At 55.6% G+C, this 21,194-nt stretch overlaps 1 protein-coding gene across 5 annotated transcripts in view; it reads left to right on the top strand.

The window, feature by feature from the left end:
- The window catches only part of NOS1 (nitric oxide synthase 1), a 73,363-nt gene that overhangs the window by 16,352 nt on the left and 35,817 nt on the right, over positions 1-21,194 (top strand). For 3 of the 5 annotated variants that reach the window (XR_004419662.2, XM_033075610.1, XM_033075607.2), the window contains exons 2-3: positions 10,708-11,800; positions 20,553-20,685. Coding sequence is in view for 4 of the 5 variants with exons in the window: in XM_033075610.1 (XP_032931501.1) it covers positions 11,088-11,800; positions 20,553-20,685 (846 nt within the window). In the remaining variant the exon portion in view is untranslated. Of the gene's footprint in view, positions 1-43; positions 277-452; positions 513-10,707; positions 11,801-20,552; positions 20,686-21,194 lie in introns of those variants that run through there. The other 2 variants (XM_033075608.2, XM_033075609.1) reach the window with 2 other exon arrangements.

The raw sequence follows: 21,194 nt of genomic DNA, 5'->3' as shown, positions 1-21,194 counted from the left end.
AAATGAGGTTATATAAAAGATGTATGATTTGGAGAGTGGAGTGTCTCCTAATGAGGGCTGCACCGGCTCGCTCCACACCCATAAAAACCCTGGTTGGACGTCAAAGCGGATTCGTTTCGGTGATGCTGGGATAAAGGGGCGCAGCGAGGACTGGCTCCCCCCCTGCCAGCCCAGCCGAGCCCAACGCCGCGCCGGGTCCGTCCCTGCCGAGCCGCCGGGGAGGATGCGGGGCCGGCCGCGGGGCCGGGGCTGGGCACGGCTCCTCTCCGCCGCACGGTAGGTGCCCCCCGGCCCCGCACCGGGCACCGCTTCTCCGGGAAACTTTGCCGGGGCTGCGGGACCGTGCGCCCCGTCGGAAGCGCCGCTGCTGCGCCGTGTCCATGGCCGGGGGAAGGGGAGGCGACAGCGGGACACCAGTCCTGGGCTCTGCGGAGAGGGGACACGCGTGGAGAAAGCCGCTTTGCCGCTCCGAAACGCGGCTCCCACTCGCCCCCCCACCCCCAGGACACGCTGTGAGTGTCTCCCCCCGTCCCTGCGCACCCCGCAAAGTTCCTGCAGCGCCTCCGAGCCCCGCTTGCCCTCCGGGTGGCCCCGCGGAGGCGGCTGCGGGAAGCGGAGTCCCCCTCCCCCGCAGCTCGGAGCAGCGAGTTGGGATGGGGCGAGGGGGCTGCAGCGGGGAGGGCACACAGTGTGCCCGGCCCGGGGAGGGCACGCAGGGACAGGCGGACGGAATGCGGGGTTGGCAGGCGGGCAGCGAGCCCGGGACAGGCGGCGCTTTGCCCGGGGAGGGCAGCGAACGGAGCCGGGGCGGGCGGGGGCCGGATGCGATCGGTCCGGACAGGGCAGGGACCGGGACCGGCGTTTTCCGAGCTGGGGTTAGCAGGGGCGTTTTGTGGGGACGGCAAGGGGGCAGCTTCCACAAAATGCCAGCCGGGCGGGGGGAGGGCAGCTTTCCCTGGGAATGCCGATTCCCGGGAGAAGGAGGTTTCGGGAGGCGGGGGCATTGTCCCGGGTGGAGCAGCCTTGTCCCGGATGGAGCAGCGCTGTCCCGGGTGGATGAGCCTTGTCCCGGGTGGAGCGGCGCTGTCCCGGGTTGGATGAGCCTTGTCCCGGGTGGGGCGGCGCTGTCCCGGGTTAGATGAGCCGATCTGACCCCCCTCCTCCCCAGAGCTGTCTCGGGTGGATGAGCCTTGTCCCGGGTTGGGTGAACCTTGTCCCGGGTTGGATGAGCCGATCTGACCCCCCTCCTCCCAGAGCTGTCTCGGGTGGATGAGCCTTGTCCCGGGTTGGGTGAACCTTGTCCCGGGTTGGATGGGCCCTGTCCCGGGTGGAGCGGTGCTGTCCTGGGTGGAGCGGCGCTGTCCCGGGTTGGATGAGCCTTGTCCCGGGTGGATGAGCCTTGTCCCGGGTGGAGCGGCGCTGTCCCGGGTGGATGAGCCTTGTCCCGGGTTGGATGAGCCTTGTCCCGGGTGGATGAACCTTTTCCCGGGTGGAGCGGCGCTGTCCCGGGTGGATGAGCCTTGTCCCGGGTTGGATGAGCCCTGTCCCGGGTGGAGCGGTGCTGTCCCGGGTGAAGCGGCGCTGTCCCGGGTTAGATGAGCCGATCTGACCCCCCTCCTCCCCAGAGCTGTCCCGGGTGCTGAACTCTGCGGAGCTCCGGGCTCCCGAGGGCTGGGATTGCAGGAGATGCCGCCAAGCCCCGAGCTGGGGTAAGGAGTGGCGCAGGCCAGGTGCTGCCCTCGCTGTTTGCCCTGTCCCTGCGATGTCCCAGCTGTCCCCAGGGTGTCCCCATTGTCCCCGGGGCGCCGGGGTGGAAGCAAGACCCCCACTGAGGCCGGGGTGGGGAGGAGACTCCCCAGACAGGCTCCAGCCCTCGGGATGTCCTGTTGGCAGCTGGCTCCTGTCCTTCAGGGAGATCAGGGGTTCAGCCCGGCTTGTTCCCCTTCCCTCTGCCCACCTCCCCAGCAGGATTCCCTCGGACGAGCCGGGGATGCAGGCGGGGGTTGTTGCCGCAGGGATCGGAGGGGATGAACCCTGCTTGTCCTGCTGCTGTCCGGCTGGGCTTGCAGCCGAAAGCTTTTGGTTCTTAGTGGCAAAGCAGAGGGGAAAGAGCTCTTTGTGCAGGCACATCTGGAACACCTGGAACACCAGGGTGGGCGTGCACTGCCCCGTCCAGCCCCGGGTCCCTGCCTCAGCTCGCTGGGCACCCACAGCCCAGGTGCAGACATTTTCTCCCGACGCTTCCAAGTTGCGACTGTCGGGAGGAAATTCTGGCAGGCGACTTGACAAGGATCTGCCGAGTCCCCGAGGAGCGGATCCGCCTCTCCCTGAGATGGAGGGGACGTGTCTCCTTCCTTCCTTCTTTCCTTCCTTCCTTCCCGAGGGAGCAGGGGCTGTCTGGCACGGGGGACCGGGGAGATGGCAGGGGCAGCTGCAGCAGTAGGGGCTTGGCTGCTTTAAACACCAGCTTCTCTTCCTCACCCACATTCCCAAGTGCCAGCGGCTCTGGCAGTCGGAATCTACAGAGATGATCACACAGAAGCTGCAGGGAGGCTTTGGGAGCAGGGAGGGAAATCACTTTTCCAGGAATTTCTACCTGCACCTTTTGTTGGTTATCATTTTCTCTTTAAGGTCTCAGTGGGGAAGCTTTATTTAAAGAATTTAGGTTTGCATCAGCGATTTCCTCCTCCCTCTCTTTTCTCCCAGCTTGTATTTCCCAGAATATTTCCTTTAAAATGCCACAAACTCAGGCACAGACTCTGCAGTTTCGAATGTTTGCAAACAAACTCCGGGTGTGGAGTCTCTTCCCACGCAGCCGTGGGCTTGGAGGGGATTTTTCCCGGCTCAGGTACCCGCTCTGGGAGAAGCATCACACTCCCTCCGGAGCCCAGGAAAGGGACAATTCATTCCTTGTGCCCTTTGGATTCTGTTTATTCCCCCTGCCAGCGCCACAGCTGTGAGCGAGAGGCCATCTTAGGCAGAGGGGTTTGGGCTGAATCCTCCTTGGAATCCTCACTTGGAACTAACGTGGTGTGGCTGCTCACGGGGAGGGCTTGGTCCTCCCTCACCCTCGGGGCCGTTTTAGCCCTGTCAGATTCCCCCCTCCCCTCCCTGATTTGCTTGTGTATTTTGTCTTTTCCATTTCAGTGGTGTGTCTGTACAAAGGCTTAGGAAATCTGCCAGATTCCCTAAATCAGTGCCTGAAAACAACTATTTTTAGTAGCTGATAAGTCACATGAGCTCAGCTCGCATAGATTAGCATTTACCTTTCCCGAGTAACAAGGATATTGTTTGATACTTGTTGATACCATCAATTTTCCCCTAAAGAAACCCAACCCCGATAACGAGGAGCCGGGTTGGAGAGGCGGCTCCGAGCAGAGCTCAGATGCCTTTGTTCTACTCCCACTGCTCCGATCGTATCTGTGTGTTAAATCAAATCTTTGGATGCAATCTGATCCCTCCAAAAATAAATGCATTGTGTCCCAAAGAGGCGTGTGAGCCACTGTCTGGCTGAGGCTGGATAAATCATGCTCGTTCCAAAAGAGCCCTGATGGGCTGTGTGTGAACAGGGACCCTGGGTTGTCACCGTCCCTTTGGGACCATCCCTGCCTCGGGATGTGGCTGTGGGAAGCCCAGATGCCACCAGGATGTCACTGTGTGTGTGGAGTGTGGAAACCTGGAGGTTCTGTGTGTGTCCCTACAAAAACGAGGGCAATGATGCCAAGGAAACGCTTTCCATGGCTTCTCCTCTCCGTGACAATCCCGAAATGCTTAACGAGATCTAGCAATGCCCTTCTAGGGGAGGCTTGTCTTAATCCCATTTTCCAGAGTTTCAGGCTTATGTTCCCAGACGTGCTGGGAACGTGCAGCTCTTCCTCACTTTCAAAGGCCAGGGAGCTCAGGGTTCTCTGAGCAGGGATTATCCTTCATCCCCAAAAGGCAGAAAATGGAGCATCACTGCCACATCTGGGACAAGGACTCTGAGCTGGCCCTGGGGTGACAGCCTACCCCAAATGCCAGCAGTGAGGAGCAGGGGCTTGGGGAGCCAAAATCCTCTCATCTGGCACAGGGAAAATTGGTTTAGGATCAGAGCTGGGGCGGTTTCAGCTTCCGTAGGGACCCTTGGGGTCAATGGGGTGCATTTCCATTTCTCTCCCACACACACTCCTGGGTTTTTTGCCACATCCACGTTCAGGGATGCTGGAGGGGTGAGGATGATGAGGCTGGTGCTGCTTCCAAGGAGCAGCCTCTCTCCCAGCAGCAGCACCTTCAGCAAATCCAGAGGCAGAAAATGCCACATCATCTCCCCACCTGAATCCTGCTGGAATTAGAGTCAGAGCCCTTGTAGGACAAGGAATGGGTCCCAGGAGACCCCTGGAAAACTTTGCTGCTGTTATTGGTACTATGGCAACAAGTGCTATGCAAAGCATGGACAGAAACTCGGGGGAACAAATTATCCTTGATTTTCCCCTGGCACGTCCCTGAGGATGCCAAGGCAGAGAGGGCAGGAGCTCTGCTTTGGCTCCATGTGTCAGATTCATCCGTGGGGAAATGAGGAATCCTGATCCTGCACCTTCCCGTGTTGGAGAGGGGTGGTGACAACACTCAGGAAATCCCAGAGCTGTCTCAGGGACAGAATTTCTCTGGGATCTGGCAGGGAATTGGGGGTTGAGCCCAATCTTCTCCAAAGAGTTTTAAACAGGGATATGAGTCACTCCTTAGAAAAGCAGTGCCAACAGGATTTATTGGGAGATTTAACACCATGCAAGAAGGATTTTGGGGTGTCAGCAGCAAAGGAGGGGATGTGAGTGGCTGAAAAGGAGCAGGAGTTTATTCCTGGATGGACTGGGAGCTGGGAACTCCATCCCTGACTTTATTGATGCTGGCTGGCAGCTCCAGAGCTATTACAGCTCCAGCCAACCTGCTGTGATTTTTAAATTTTCTTTTTCTTTTGTTTTTTTTTTCCCCCTAAATGGAGCCCCAGTTCCCCTCTCGTGCTGCTATTGGATTACCAGACCATCCATCAAGTGGCATTTTCTCATTTATTTCCTCCCTACCTATTTTGTCTTCCAGGACAAAGTGGCGGAGTGTTAACACCGCTCCAATTTGTCACGCTGGAGTCACTGGTGTAATTCCAAGCCTCTCAGAAAATTGATGGTGGCAGAATTGAGGTTTTACAGATGGGCCAAGCCCTAATAAGAACATCAGTTTAAGATGGGGTGAGCGGCAGAATTGACGCTTTTATCTAAATTCTGTTGGAGCCACACACTGCAGGCACCGGGAAAATATTGTAGGAAACAGCAAAAGAGGAATGGCAGGCGTGGTGCAGAAATCTGCTCAGTCCTGAACTCCAAATTACAACAAAACCCTGGTTCTGGCAGCTAAAGAAAAAGGGGATTTTGTCAACACAGTTGTCTTGGCAACATTAAAATGCATTTCGTGCGGTCTGCTCGGGGTGAGCGGGAGGGGGTGAGAGGCTCCAGTAAATTGCAGGAAAGTTTTGGGGTGGCTCTGCCTCGTCCAGCACTGTTGTTCCATGGTCAGGAGCGTGCAGGACGCTGGTCTGAATGGGATGGGATAGGATCAGATCAGAAAGAATGGAATATTTATGTTGGAAGGATCGTTTTAACTGCCTCGACATTCCAGGGCTGTTGTGGCAGCAGTACCAGGCTTCCCTTGGCTGTTGCATTCCCTGGAGAGGGGATGGACACCAAACCAAGTGCCAGGATTTGGATAATTGTGCAGGTCCCGGGGCTTTGAGATTTATCCCAACATGAGCAAACTGTTGTGGTTTGTTTTCCAGGAAACAACCCCTGATTAGAGGCAGATGAACCCTCTTGGGGTCTGGCCATGGATTTATTTCTATTCTATTATCTGACTAACTGCTCTTCCTGCAGGAGCAGGAGTGGTTTGGGTGCAGACAGCCACAGGGAGCTCTCCAGGGTGGAGCCCTTGGCATTCCACCCCTTTGGCTGCTGGTGTCCAGCTCAGGTCACTGAGCACTGGCACCAGGGCGCTGTACAGATGGCAAAGTGTCTCATTGCACTCACTCCTGCTGGAAATCAGGTTTATGGGGGGCAAAGCAAAGTCCCAGCCCTGCTGGAATAATGATTCCCAGCCAGATTCACGGGGAATGGGAAGGGAGAAGCGGAGCCATCGTTTGGCTTTGAAGGGAAAAGGTCTCTCCCTTCCTGGATGGTTTTTGGGAAGGCTGAGGGGAGGTGGATAATTACAGCTGGAGGTGATGCCTTGGAGTGGCCACCCAGAACAGAGGCCAGACAGAATTAAAAGAATAAAGTGAGTATTTATTAAAGGCCTTCAAGGATACACCTTGGGCAGTACAAAGCCTGGCAGAGGCTACACCCAAGGTGGATGATGGTTATGAATTTCTCAGAGGGATATCAGTTTGGTGTATCTGCATATCAGAGCTTAATTGTTCAATTATAGATTCAGATAATGAAGTCATGTTCCCCTGGTTTGCTCCCCCCAATTCACTTTTGTTTATACTTGTTGGGCCTGGGGCTATGTTGATGACCTTGGTCCCCAGGCCCAGAAGGATTGCTTAGTCTGACCAAAATGTAAAGAGAGCTACCCAGCATTCTATATAGAGTTCAGAGTTATACACCAATGCAATACAGAATCTGAAAAACGTAAAAGCTAAAACTTAAGGCATCAGAGGAATATTGTCTGAATATTCCCAGGATTAAAAGGCGACCCTGGGTGGGGATGGAGCATGGAACTGCTGGCACCAGTGAGCTGCCTGCCAGGGAATCACTTGAGTGCTCCCTTTTTGGAGGCACAGCCACGCAGGTTTACAGGAACTGTGCATATGTTGCATCCCAGCGCTCCTCATCCGATCCACCGATGCTCCGTGGGTCGTAAAAATTAAATGGGCATAAATCCATCAGCGCCAGGGCTCTTCCTCGAGCGCTGTAAATCCCAGCAAAGCTAATTAAAGAGGACAACGGTGCCCATTTAAAGCTGGCACAGAGATCCAGGAGCCATTATCACCGGGAAAGCAGGGCTCCAAATGGATTTGTGAGGCTGAGGGCAGCGCGGGTGGCCGCGGCAGGGGCGGGCACAGCCAGCGGCTCCTGCCCGGCACAGAGAGGAGATTGTGTTAAACAATCTCCCAAGATTGATTTCTCCTCCGCTTTGCCTTGGAAATCAAATCATTCCATTAACATTTGTGCTGGAGTTTGTTCTTGGAATGTTATCTGGGTATGTTTGTTGAGCCTTCACTGCTGCCAGAGGGGAGCAAGCTCTGCTGCTCTTCCCTGAAAGCCTCCACAGCAGGGATGTTCCCAGGGGTTGGTGTTGGGATCAGGGTAAGGCTTGCCTGGGGTGCTGCCCCTCTGCAGGGTTTGTTGCTCTCCTGTGCTTTGAGTTGGGTTTATGCTTTGGGAAGGGCAGGGAAACCAAGACAGCAGTGGGGTGGCACCATCCATGGAGGTTTATTCCAGCAGAGAGCTGAGCCCGGCTTTGCTGATGGATTTGCCATCTCCTGGCTGTCTTTTGGGGTGAAATAAGTTCCCACCCTGGTGAAATACCATCCTGCTCTCACTGTTTTAAGGAGTTAGACCTGACACCTCCAGTAGCTTTTCAATGTCTGACCCAGCTCTGGGGTCCATAAATCAGAGTCCTCCTGGTGCTGGGAGGGAGACCTGTGAATCTTTGGGCTCACAGAGCTCAGCACAGCTCAGCCACCCACAGGGCTGAACTGCTTGGGTTCCATCTGAAATGTGTCCCCTCTGGAATGAGACCTGGGACACCCCCGAGCTGGGACAGGAGAGCCCTGACCCTCCTGACACCCTTCTGAGCGCTGCTGGTGTCTCCTGCCTCCCTGAAATTCTGCCTCTCCCTCCTCTCTCCAGTCTGAGTTTGTACAAGGCTTTCCAGCTGGAAAATAATCGGACTCAATGATTATTGTTAATAATCTTCAAGACTAGTTTCCAACCTAAATGATGCCATGATTCTGTGAAAATCCTTATCCAGCTATTCCCGAAAGGAACAGGAGGCTGAGGGGCTTAGAACCTGTCTGTCCTCCCTCTCCTTCCTGGCTCTTCTCTGACCCGCCTGACTGAAGAGCACCAATAAAAAGGAGAAATCCCTGGATGGGTGTTGAGGTGTGACTAAAAATCTACTATTTTCTTCTCATCCCCTTTGTAAAGAATTCTGAGGTGTTGGTGAGTTTGGGGACAGGGAACAATGAGCACCTGGAAATGCCGGCGTTCCATGGGATTGCAGGCTGGGGACGAACACACACAATAAATGACAAGCTTTTCCATGGAAATAGCTGGGAATTATCCTGGTGGGAGAAGAGCGAGGGATTAAACTCCGGGGTTTCTCAGCTCTTTCCAGCGAGCTCAGCAAGTCCCGCTGTAAGGTCGAGCGGCGCTGAAGGACACGCACGGTCCCGTCCAGCTGTGCACATCTGGCAGATGTGTGAGCGGCTGGGGACGCCTGGCAGGGACGGGGAGCGGTGCCAGGCGGTGCCCGCGGTGCTTTGAGACGGGCACGGTGCCAGCACAGACCTGGCCCGGGGTGAGGAGTTGCTGAGCAGAGCCCCGAGCAAAGAGCGGGGCTGACCCCTCGCAGGAGCTGCCGTGCCACTCTCCCGTGCCACTCTCCCGTGCCACTCTCCCGTGCCATTCTCCCGTGCCCTTTTCCCGTGCCATTCTCTCGTGTCATTCTCCCGTTCCACTCTCCCGTGCCACTCTCCCGTGCCACTCTCCCGTGCCATTCTCTCGTGTCATTCTCCCGTTCCACTTTCTCGTGCCATTCTCCCGTGCCACTCTCCCGTGCCATTCTCCCGTGCCACTCTCCCGTGCCATTCTCCCGTGCCACTCTCCCGTGCCACTCTCCCCTGCCACTCTCCCGTGCCCTTTTCCCGTGCCACTCTCCCGTGCCATTTTCCCCTGACACTCCGGCTGCTTCTAGAGCCACCTCTGTCCCCAGTGCGTCAGCAGAGGCGTGAGGATGAGTTTGGTGTGACTCAGTGCCGTGCCTGGACGTCAGGGTGACGGTCACCTTGTGGGGGAGCGGGGTCAGGAAAATCCGAGCCTGGCAGGGAGAAGGGAGCGGCTGCTGTGATTCCCAAAGAGCTGGGGAAGAGGGGAAAACTCGGCTGGAGCCCCACTGAAAGCGGGGTCGGGATGGGGAAGGGATGGAGGGGTGGGAGGGAGGAAAGAGGCAGAACGTGACTGGAAGAAGCAAATTCCTGCTTTTCCTCCATCTCCCCCAAAACTGGAACCTTCCCTGTCCTGCTCAGCCCATCCAGGGGTCCTGATCCAGAGCTATTTGCAGGAATTAACCTGGCAATTAGGGCGTTAGTTAGCTCTTGAGGATGTGACCCAGGGCCACAGGGGTTAAACCCATCGGTATGGGTTATGGATCTCTCATTGTTTTATTCCTAATTCGCTGCTAAAAAGCCGAGCCTGGGGTCAGCAGCATTCCTCACATGAGGATTAATGTGCCCAAGTGGCGCTGGTGTCCCTGCCCTGCTCCTCAGAGCCCTGTTTGTCCCATCTGGAAGCGGGAGGGAGCTCCCAGCAGAGCGGGGCTGAAGGTGCAAGTGCTGCTCTGAATATGGGGAGAGAGAAAATTGCTTTCCTTGCTTTCCTCCAGCAGAACAAGTGCCCTCTGTTCTCGGCCCAAAACTTAGATTTTAAAAAAGAAAAGAAGATGCTGGCTCGATGCAAAGTGTCAGGGCACAGTACTGGAGAAAAACGTTCTCTAGAGCATCTGAGAAACGCGAGGGGAGCGCGGAGAGGCTTCGGGAGCAGAAGTGACAGAAGCCAAGCGTGGCCATGTAAGAACAAGGGTCCCATCAGGAGTCAATGGGCTGTGACTCCCCGAGCCCTGCGAGGGCTGTTGGCTGCCGTGCCCAGCTGCACGAGGCTCCCCCGAGGGCAGGATGGGCTCCGGGCGTGTTCTCCTCGCCGCGGTTCCCCTCCTGGAGCAGTTGGTGCGGGAACAGTTCGGAGCCGGATGGCAGGGCTGGGCTCGGGGGAGTGCGAGCGTCGCCTCCTTCTCCCCATGCCAGGCTGGAAATCTGGGGAGAGGAGGAGCTGAGCCGTGATCCCTGCAGCCAGCCTTAAAAGCAGTTGCCTAATGTGTTTTCCTAACTCGGGAAGAGGAGCTGAGGGGCCTCTTCTGCTCCCTCGTTGTGCTCCTGCTCCTGCTCCTGCTCCTGCTCCTGCTCCTGCTCCTGCTTCTGCTCCTGCTCCTGCTCCTGCAGCCACCTCGGAGTGACAGCACCGAGGAACAGGTTTCCTCCCGGGCAGGAATGCCCATCCCCTGTCTGGTTCTCACCCATCAGGTTGCTGGATGCTCTGGGAAACGCACGGAAAGGGCTCCTGAGCCGGGAGGGATCACGGCCGAGCTGGGCTCAGTGTGTGAGCCCTGCAGGGCGAGCAGAGCCCGAGCCTGGCTGCCCAGCACTGCCCAGGGCCCCTCCGGGGCTCCCCGCTCCCCCCGCGCCTCCGCGGCCCCCGCCGAACAGATGGTGCCGATTTTCGCAGGGGGAGGTGGAGGAAACAAAGCCCGGAGCGCTGCGAGGCTCAGCCTGGCTCCCAAACGCAGCCCGGGGGTGACATCTGTGGGGACGGGGGGCCTGTGGCGTGCCGAGCCCTGTGCTGAGCAGCCACTTGTGCCTGCCCTGCCTCACTTATCGCCCTCCTTTGTTGGTTTTTCCCTCCTTTCCAGATAAAGAAGCCCGCGCACCGTCGGCGGGGATGCCGGTGAAGCGAGCGGGCTGCCTCCCCCTCTGTGCCCGGCGCAGGACCAGCGGCTGACTGGAAGCTGGAATGTTTCCCACTCCAGGCGATGCCCAGCCCTGCTCCTAGCCTGCCTTCCTAGGGCTGACATTCCTGGTTTTCTCCTGTTCGGAGAGCAGTGCCACCGAGCATGCCGCACAAAGCCCCTGTGCAGCCGAAGCCCAGGGGAGTTTTCCATTGAGTCCAGCTCCTTAAAAGCCAGAGTTGCCCCTTCCCAGCCCGGCGTTGGGAAAGCACCTCTGCCAGCGAATTTCCCTGTGCCCAGCGGGTGTTGAGGTCCGGGAGTGCGGGCTGGAGGAGGGGGCTGCCATGGAAGAGAATGTGTTCAGCGTGCAGCAGATCCAGCCCAACGTCATCTCGGTGAGGCTCTTCAAGCGCAAGGTGGGCGGCCTCGGCTTTCTGGTGAAGGAGCGCGTCAGCAAACCGCCCGTCATCATCTCCGACCTGATCCGGGGCGGGGCTGCCGAGCAGAGTGGCCTCATCCAGGCTGGGGACATCATCTTGGCCGTCAATGGCAGGCCCCTGGTGGACATGAGCTATGAGACGGCGCTGGAGATCCTGAGAAGCATCGCCTCCGAGACCTACGTGGTGCTCATCCTGCGCGGCCCCGAGGGCTTCACCACTCACCTGGAGACCACTTTCACGGGCGACGGGACGCCCAAGACCGTGCGTGTCACCAGACCCCTGTGCCCGGCGCCGAAGGCGGTTGACTTGTCCAACCCAAGCATTCCCAGCAAAGAGCAGCCACAGCCAGCAGCCATGGGATCCCCGTGGAGCAGAGAAATCGGGAAGGAGGTGGAGCCCATGGTCCACGTTAACGGTGTTGTTCCCGGCGGCAAAGACGCCGGCAAGGGCAAGGACGGGGCTTGTGGTCACTCGTGTCTCAACGGCGGCATGGAAGACAATGAGCTGCTCAAAGAGATCGAGCCCGTGCTGGACCTGCTGAAGAGCAGCAGTAAGGACAGCAATGGAGACGCGCCCTCCAAGGTAGAGACACGGGATATAGAAGTCCAGGTGGACTGGTAGGTCCCTCAATATGTTTTTTACCTTTGGTGGAAGGTGCTGGTTTTGGCTCCCCGAGGTGTCAGTGAGTGCCTCTGCACAGCTGGCTGCTGCCTGGCATGGCAGGGGGGAGATGGAGAGGAAGGGACGGAAGAAAGGGGGGAATATAGTCGGTGAGGGGAGGATGGAAAATTGGGAGAATATTGCAGAAGGAAGATGTAAGCATGGGAAATTGGGGAGATCAGGAATGTCTCATGGAAAGCTGAGCTGTGTGATGTGGTGGATCACAGGCTGGGCTGGGCTGGGATAAATCTCTGCTCCATGTCCTCAATTCACTCATTTTAAGTTGTCCTATGCCTCAGTTTCCCCACCTGCCAAACAAGGTCCATGGTATTCCTGTCCTTGTGGAACTTTAGAGCTCCCTGATTTAAATCTGCTTTAACTGCAGGAGAGGAGGCAGGAGTGGTGCTTCCCAGGAGAAATGGGTTTCCAAACCTTTGGGAGAGGGATGGAGAGCTCCAGTCCAGCTCCATCTGAAGGGCAAGGGCGGTGGGAGCAGCTGGTAGGAAGGGGGGAGATGTTTTCCATCGGGAGCTCGGAATGGCCGGTCCTTGCGGGAACGCCAGGATGGATCTGCCCCTACTCCTTTAGAGCCAGATCGCTGTTCCAGGCCTTGTGTGCATGGGTGGGGACATGGACAACGCTTGTCCCTTGTCCTGTCGAGGGGGGAAAACTGGGACAGCTCCCGATTTTCCTGAGCATTTCCCTGACCTGTAGCACATTGCTCCGGAGCAGCTCCCCGGGACCCTCCCTGCTTTACAAAGCTGTTGTTTGGAGCTGGGTTTTTCAGTACCTGCTTTACAAAGCTGTTGTTTGGAGCTGGGTATTTTCAGGACCAGATTTACAAAGCTGTTGTTTGGAGCTGGATTTTTTCAGGACCAGCTTTACAAAGCTGTTGTTTGGAGCTGGGTTTTTTCAGGATCAGCTTTACAAGGCTGTTGTTTGGAGCTGGGTTTTTCAGTACCTGCTTTACAAAGCTGTTGTTTGGAGCTGAGTTTTTTCAGGACCAGCTCCCTCTCCTCCTGACCGTTCATTAACACTGGTAGGTTGCCTTTTCCTGTTGCTTTTCCCCAAGTCCCCAAACACGTTTTAGCAGTGTCAAGAGCTGCAGCAGGTTGTGGCTGCCCTCCCTTATTGACTGGCTGGAAAAGCCCCAAAGATTTGCTGGAGCTGCAGATCTGCGGCTCAGCCACGGAAAGATCTGTAATTTCAAGTTCTCTGTAATTTCAGGTTCTCTTGCTGTAGACACTTCTTAGAAAAACAGAAAAAAAAAAAAAAAAGTGTTCATTTTTCTTTATCAGGAACAAGAGGAGGGAGCCACAGCAGGTTTCCCCCTGTGGGCTCCCAGCCAAGGCTGAGCTCCCGCTCGCTCCCATCCCAGTCCCACCCACACCCCCTGTGTTTTCCACCTTCCTTGTTTTATTTTCAGTTGTTTTCATGTCGTTCCTGCTCTCCCAGTTTATTCCTATTTCCCATGGAGGACACAGTACAAAGCTTGTTAGGGTGCTCACACTGAGTCAGAGGGAAAAAATATCAGCTGGGCTTGGTGCTGGTGTCTGAGTGTCCTTCCTGCCATCCCCTCCCCACCACAGGGACTCTCCAGGTCCTGTTCACTTGGAATTTGGAAAATCTGAAAATCTGCTGTGCAATGGGAAGTGATTTAACCCCCTGAGCCCAAAATGCTCTCCAAAATCCTGTCTGGACTGTGCATGCTTTGATCCAGCACCAGCCCAGCCTAGGAAAGCTTGGTTTAAGAATTGAGACATTGAAAGGGTCATGACTGGATGCAAAATGTGCAGGGGGGCTTGAAAATCCCCTCTGGTTTAGCTCAGAGACCTGGGGGTCACAGCCCAGCAAAGCCCTCAGAGGACACAAAGCCAAACATTGGGATTGTACAAGGTACATCCTCACCCTTCAAACCATGGCTGCAGGATCTCCAAGGAAATTCTGCTCCAGCCATAGGGAGGGGTGAAAATCGTGGTTTTGCTTCATGGAGTCTCTTCTATTCAGAGCTTAAACAGAAATGCTTTGATTTCACTTAAACTGAAGCACCTTGAAGCAGCAAAGTGGGGACTTCACCAATTTATTTTTTTTCCCCTCAATATCCTAATAAAACCTCTCTATACTTTGGGATGAAAATCCACTTTTCAGTCAAATTCTCCTGCTTGATGAAAAGCTGCCACCTGGCCCTTGTGGAACGACTCTGCGTGAGGGAGAAGAGCCAGGCTGGAGCAGAGATGCAGGGAGGATTTGCTGTGGGGAGAAGCTGTCAGGAGCTGCCATGCAGGGCAAAGGGCATTTCTGTGGGATGGGGCTGGGGATGATTCATCTCCTCAGCTCGGGCTCACACAGAGCAGGGGCATCCTGAAGGTCTCCTACACTCCAAGGTTTCTTGGAAGGCAGGAGAAGTGCAGGAAGGTCAGGGAATAACGGGGAGTGGTGACTGGGGAGAGTTTGGTCGATGCCAAGGAAATGCCAGAAAAACCCCAGTGAGCCTTTTCAGATGGATGCAGCTCCCGTGACTTCTCCAGGCAGGAGTAGGGCAGGAATTGAGCTCTGCCTGCACCCAGGAGGGAGCAAAACCTCGCTCAAGGTTGAGCTGGGCAGCTCCAGCCTGGACTATTTGGCTGTTGATCCAGCTGGAGATGATGGGTTTGGGATGAATCCTGTTCTGTCTCCTCTTTTCCTGGTGCTGACCTTCCCAGCCTGTGACGCTTTGTCAGAGCTGTGACAGCATTCCCAGGAATGGCACAAGGCTGAGCCAAAAACTTCTTCCTCAAGATGGGCTTTGGCAAAAACAATTCAAACTACACCTGATGCTTTGGGCTTCCAACTCCTCTCTCCAGTGTTGCTTCCAAGGAAAACTGGAAGGGAGCCTAAAAGAAAGATAGAGAGGAATTTCTTATAGCAGCATGGAGGGACAGGAGAAGGGGAATGGATTCCCACTGCCAGAGGGCAGGGATGATGGGATATTGGGAAGGAATTGTTCCCTGGGAGGGTAGGGAGGGTCTGGCACAGGGTGCCCAGAGAAGCTGTGGCTGCCCCTGGATCCCTGGAAGTGTCCAAGGCCAGGTTGGAGCAGCCTGGGACAGTGGAAGGTGTCCCTGGCCGTGGCAGGGATAGGACTGGATGTTCTCTAAGGTCCCTTCCAATCCATCCTGTGATTGATTGATTCATTGATTGATCCCAAGTTTGCTTTGAGGACACAATCAGTTCCTCTCCATCCCCTGCCCCCATGGTCTGCATTCCCCAAGGGAATTCTCCTTGCTGGCTGTTCCTCCCACCGTGTGCTCTCAGGGCGTGTCCATGGCCGTGGCCACGGCTGCTCCTCAGCTCAGGCCATCTGCAAAGGAAAAGGGAGCCTGGATGTGGGGCTCAAGGTATGATGAGAGCTGGCATTTCTGCCATGAGGCTCACCGTGGGCTAGGAAGCAAAAATAGAGTTTGATTCACTCCCTGCCAGCGAACCCAGGTCTGTTTTTCCCTCAGAGCTCTGGGGAGATTGTCAGGTCCCATCTTCCCTCCTCCTTCCCCCCCTCCCCACTGAGTTGCCAGGGTTTATTTTCCTGCCCAGGTCTCTTCCATGACATGAGCAGCATGATGGAAACATGGCAGTTTCAGTCCAAACAGCAGCCCCGAGAGGGAGAAGCGTGCTGAGAGCAGGAATTCAGTTCAGGAAAGGTTTCAAGGTTTCAGGCTCCAGCTTGCCTTGGAACAAACCCCATAATTTTGCTGTTCCCAAAGAGAAAATTCTCTTCCTCCCACCATCCTCAGGATCGCCAAAATCTCTTTGTGTTGCTCAAAACATTTCATTTGCATTTCTGATCTGTTTTCATTCTTCTGCACTTGGACACAAAACTTTCAAACCTTGGAAAGGAGAAGGTTCCCTGCAATTACCCCATTGATGCCACTCTGGAAATGGGTGCAGGGAGCTCTGGCAGGGAACATCTTTCCCCTGCTCCCTCAGCCAAGGATTCTTCCTCATCACTCATACTTGGGCATTGATCCAGTGCCTGGAAAACACATATTCCACCCAGATATATCCCATATTCCAACCAGATATAGCCCATATTCCAACCAGATATATCCCATACTCCCCCCAGATATATCCCATATTCCCCCAGATATATCCCATATTCCCCCCAAACACATCAGAGTAGTCCCCAGATCACCCCTCCCCTCTGTGCTGCTCCTTGCAGCCCTCGGGATGGGACAGCCCTTGTCCTTGTTGGTGACCCCAGCAGACAAACCCGTGGCCCAGGTGGGATCCTGCAGGAGATCCATGTGTGATTCCAGCACACCTGGGCTGTGCTGTTCTTCAGGAATCCCCTGGAATCCTGCAGGTGCTCATTGGGAGTGGCTGGGAAGGGACAGGAGTGGCAGCTGCAGCTCCATGCTGGTTGAATTTTGAGCTGTGCTGGTGGCACTTTGGGACTGCTTGGATCTGTTCCCAGGTCTTTATGTGTCAGTGCCTCCTCAAAGGCATTTTCCAGCCTCATATTTCACAGACTCCCTGGGGCCACAGCTTGCTCGGCTCATTAGTCCCTGATCCCAGCACTGGGCACATTCCTGACTCTCTGAGGCTGCAGGATCTTCTCCAGATCGTTCCACAGGTTCTTCCCGAGGCTTTTGTGCTCCTCCTTCCCTGCTGACCCACGTCCCCTCTCTGTTTGTTCCTTGCTTGGATCACCCTGCAGTTCCCACCCTGGCATCCCAACTTTTGGAGTTATTCCTTCCAAATTGCCTCTTCCTTCCTGAGCTCTGCACAAATCCCCTCTGCTGCCCCATCCCTCCCCCTCTGCTGTTGTCCAGGCCTTGCTGCACCCTCCACCCTGCAGCCAGCACAGTTTTCCAACTACCCCAGAGAAGGAAGCATGGGATTTTTAATCTCTGAGGATGCCATGCCCTCTGGAATGTGGTTTTTCAAGGGGCAAACAAAGGTGAGGCAAGAGCTGCTTATCCCAGCCCCAGGCTCTGGAAGGAGGAGCACTGCAAGTGCAGCCATTCCCGAGGAGAAATCAGGGAATGAGGTAAGAAGAAGGGATTTCTCTCCCGAGGTGTGAGCTCCCCACACAGCCCCAGGCTCAGGAATTCCAGGAGAAGGGCCTGGAAGGAAGAAATGATGTTCTTAGTGCCACCAGAGCTGCCACCCGAGGTGTGGGCACTGCCATCCTTACCATCCATCCAAACTGGGGTGGCAGCAGCCAGGGCTGTCTGCTCTCTGCCTGGGAAGCCAGAGCGATCCTTCTGCCAAGGAAATTCAAAGGAGCCAAGTGACAAACTGACAAACTTCCCTTTTGCTCTTTTTTTCCCCCCTTTAATTTCTTTTTGGAAAAGCTTTGGAGAAATTTCTGAAAGGGCTGTCTCAGCAACTTCCCTGCTGCTTCATCACTCGGAGCACTGCAACATCATCAAATTAGTCAAAAGAAAACAGTGGTGCCTCTCATTTCTCCAAACAGCCAGATGCTCTTTCCAAGGGGAGGCAGCATCCCAGGCTCTGCCTGCCACCAGTGGGGGAGGGCAGGATTCCTCTTTCCTTTTTAAAGCATCAGATTTGGCTTTCAGAACAGAAAAACCCTTCAAACAGGGCTTTGGATCTCTCTGGATCCAAGAGATCTGGCTGAGAGTGTGTATTGGATCTGGGAGTGCTCAGAGAGGGATACCTGGATCTGCCTTTTGGGACAGTTCATCCAATCAGGGGCCTCCATCTTCACCATTGCTTCCAGCTCCTCAAAGACATCAAAATGGGGATATAAAAAATCTCATGGAATGGTTTGGGTTGGAAAAGACCTTAAAGCTCCTCCTGTTCCATCCCCTGCCATGGGCAGGGCCACCTTCCACTGCCCCAGGGTGCTCCAAGCCCCCTCCAACCTGCCTGGAGTTCTCCAAGGAGAGCAGCCAGCTCCTCTCTCCCTGCTGTGCCAGGGCAGATCCCTGGGATGTCCAGCCTGGCTCCCTGGAGGGAGCTGTGCCCTCTCCAGTGCCCACCAGAACAGCCCTTTGGGCTCTCCTGTGGATAAAATCCATTTGGAAACATGATCCAGGGGCTGATCTGGGCCATGGTGTCGTGGCTGTCCCCCCTCAGCCTCCTCGAGCTGTGACATCCTCCCAGGGATGTGCCAGCACACCCTGTGCCTCTGGGGGCTGGAGCAGCCACAGCAAGAGAGGAAAATAACTCATCCCAAAAATCCTGTTCCAGTCCCAGCTCGCAAACAAGGCCCTTACAAGCAAGGGGCAGGAAATATTTGCAAAATGAAGCAATTGATGGTTTTTATTTTTATTCCCCCATCTGTGCTCGGACGGGGGTGAGGTCTGGCTGCTCTGAATGGGCTTTTCTCTCCCTGCCTCTCTCCAAAAGGACAGAGCCGGATCCTTCTGGGCAGCCCCATCCGGGGGAGGTCTGGTCCCAGGGCAGCCCCTGGCCAGGCACAGCAGCAGGAACACCCCAGGTCACCCTGGTGGCTTTGTCATAGCCACGCTTCACTGTGCTTTTCCACAAGAGCTTTTTCCAGCAGGGTCAGCCCCTCACTGCTGTGCTCATGCAGCCGTGAATCCATAGGGAACAGCAGCACGAATCCTGCTCTGCCACACCTGCAGACATGCAAGGGATGTGGAGCAGCCAGGTAATTCCCACCTGGATGTCCCTGGCCCTCAGGACACTGTCACGTGGTGCTCGAGGCCAAGGAATAGGAGCAATCTCTGTAAATCCCAAAACACCCAAATTAATACCCAGTTTAATTCCACACCTGGGATTTCTCCAGCTGCCAACATTTATGGCTTTGCTGCTGTGCACACAAGATCCCACATTCCAACATCTCCAGCTGCTGCTGCTGCTGCTCGTGGTTCCCTCTCCCAGCTTCCCCTGTGCTGGCCCTGCACACATTTCTCTGGGAGCAGCATCCCTTTGGAGCTGCCTCTGGCATCTCTGGCTGATCCCAAACTTCTCCTGTGAGCTCCTGCAGGGTTTGGCAGTGGGTTCCCTCTCCATGTCCCAAGCTGCAGGATGGGTTCAGTGCTTCTGTCTGGGTTTTGGAGGGGCAGCAGCTGGGGCTGGTGCCTGCTGGAGGTGACTCCCCGAGCTCAGTGTCCCTGTGCTGACCTGGCTCTGTGTCCCCTGGCTCGATGGGGGTCAGGGCAGGAGGGCAGGGATGTGCAGCCCTGGAAATGAGAGTTCTCCAGGAGATTTGCCAGCTGGGCTCACTCAGAGGGGACAGCCAGATCGGCTGCAGTGTCATCCTGCTAATTCCCTGCCTGGCTGCTGGGGATTACTGGGGTGGGGACTGGCCAGGAGACCCTGAGCTTGCCCTTTGGGTTGGGCACAGTGGGATTGTGGCTGTCCCTGTCCCCGGGATCTGTGTGGATCCCTGTGGATTTTGGGATCTTGCGGATCACCACCACCTGCAGCAGAGATTGGGATCTGTTGCTTTTGGCTGAGGTGCTGTGGGTGGGGTTTCTTGTGTTCTATCTGATTGAAACCCTTTCACATCCTCTAGGTGCCAGGTCATGGCCTGGAGGGGCACAGAAATCCCAGAAAAAAGGCCTTTAGGCACCTGTGCCTCCTCATTTGCACCAAGGTGGCCACTTTCCAATGATTGGAAGGGGGCCAGAGCCCAGGGAAATATTTTGGCAGCTGAGCACGGCTCTGTGAAAGCAGAAAAATGACAGAAAATGCACAAGGAGATGCTATGCTCTTTAAATGAAGTCTTTTCCTTAAGCTAAAGGAGTTCAAGGACTGTGAAACCGAATTTATTTGTATTTATTTGTCTTCCTGCAATTGAATCACGAGCATGCTGTTGGTGTGATTTATGCCTTGGGTGCAAGTGTCCTACTTTGGTCAGTGCCCAAAGCCTGCCACCGTTAATGAGAAGTCTCATTATTGATTCAGTGGCATCTGGAAGACTTTTAAGGACTGACAGCAGGAGCAGAACAATTCCAGAGGGCATTTCTTCAGTGCCTGTGCCCCTGCTCAGCCCAGCCCTTCCCTCTGTGGCCTGTGCTGGTGACACAGGTGGCACCTCCTGCCTGTCTGAATGTCACATCTCCAAACCCTGTTTGGTTTTCCCATGGAGAGGGCTCACATGGCAGAGGTTTTGTTGCTCGAGTGGTGTTCCAGAGCCTCTCCCACATTCCAAAACGTGTGTGGGGGGTGAGTTAAACCTGAGTTACTCCAGTGTCACCGCATGGGCCAGGGCAGCCAGCACTGGGCTGTCCTCAGTCCCCAGCCTTCCCCTCATCCCCAGCAATTCCAGGGGCACTCCAGCAGTTTGCTTGGCTGAAATCACTTCCACTCACAGCATCTGCAAAGGTCAGGGAGAGGAGAGAGAGCTCCTGGGAGCCTCCTGTTTGTTCTGGGTTTTTTTTTCCTCCTCCCTGCTCATGAGCACCGAGCTGCTCTGCACACTCCGTCTGCTTTTCCAGCCTCCCTTCCCCATCCCTGTGCTTGTTTTCCCAGGGTTCCAGCTCGGGTTTTGGGGTGTAGAGGCTCTGTTGTAGAGCCAGTGTGGGGACAGGGCTTTCCTGTGCTCTGAGGTGGAATTTCCATTGTGTTTGGGTTGTCCTCACCTCGTTGATTCATCGCCTTGGCCGAGGCTCAGCCTTTCCTTCCTTCCCGCGGGGCAGCGGCCAAGATTTGGCTCCTGTGGGAATCAGCTGGAGCAGGACCTGTGCCCATGGTCCCAGCACCCAGGGACCCATGTGATTTTTAACCCTTCAGTTTCAGGGAAGGGGAGAACAATCCCCAGAAAGCTCTGCCAGCTCGGATGGAGAACGATCGTGTCCTGGGGGACCTGTGGGGGAAGAGCAATGTCCCCGTGGTCCTGAACAACCCCTACTCTGAAGCAGAGCAGGTAAGAGCTCATGGCTGGGGCTGCTTGGGGTGGGAAACCCAAATTCCCAGGGTTTGTGGGAATGGGACCCATCCTGGTGGGTTGTCACAGCACAAAGAACCTGCAGGGACAATGGGTATTAGATCCCAAGAGCTGGAGGGGATGGATCCCACTGGGGCCGGGAGCTGAAGGTTCAGGAGGTCACTGGATGATGCTCTCCATGCGAGGGCTGACGTGGGATGGGAGCCCAGCCAGGAGCAGGAGGCTGAGGCCTCCCTGGGGAATGTGATCCCTTCTGGTGGCACCAGGCCAAGCTGCATCATTAAAGTCCTTTGGATTCATCTGATGGTAACTCAATAGAGCACTTCACATAAAGCTTCCACGGTGCCTTTTCATCTCCTCACACTCCACAGCCATAAATTCTCAGGCTCCCTTGCCAAGAGCAGATTAACTCCACGTTTGTAGCGAAGCCAGAGACGTCAGGCAGACCCTGCCAGGCCACCAAGATCACCTCAGGGAAAACATGACAT

This window comes from Catharus ustulatus, chromosome 18, assembly GCF_009819885.2.
Source record: "Catharus ustulatus isolate bCatUst1 chromosome 18, bCatUst1.pri.v2, whole genome shotgun sequence".
Lineage (NCBI taxonomy): Eukaryota > Metazoa > Chordata > Aves > Passeriformes > Turdidae > Catharus > Catharus ustulatus.
The sequence above is the reverse complement of the archived record's forward strand: the minus strand, read 5'-3'. Positions and strand labels throughout refer to the sequence as shown.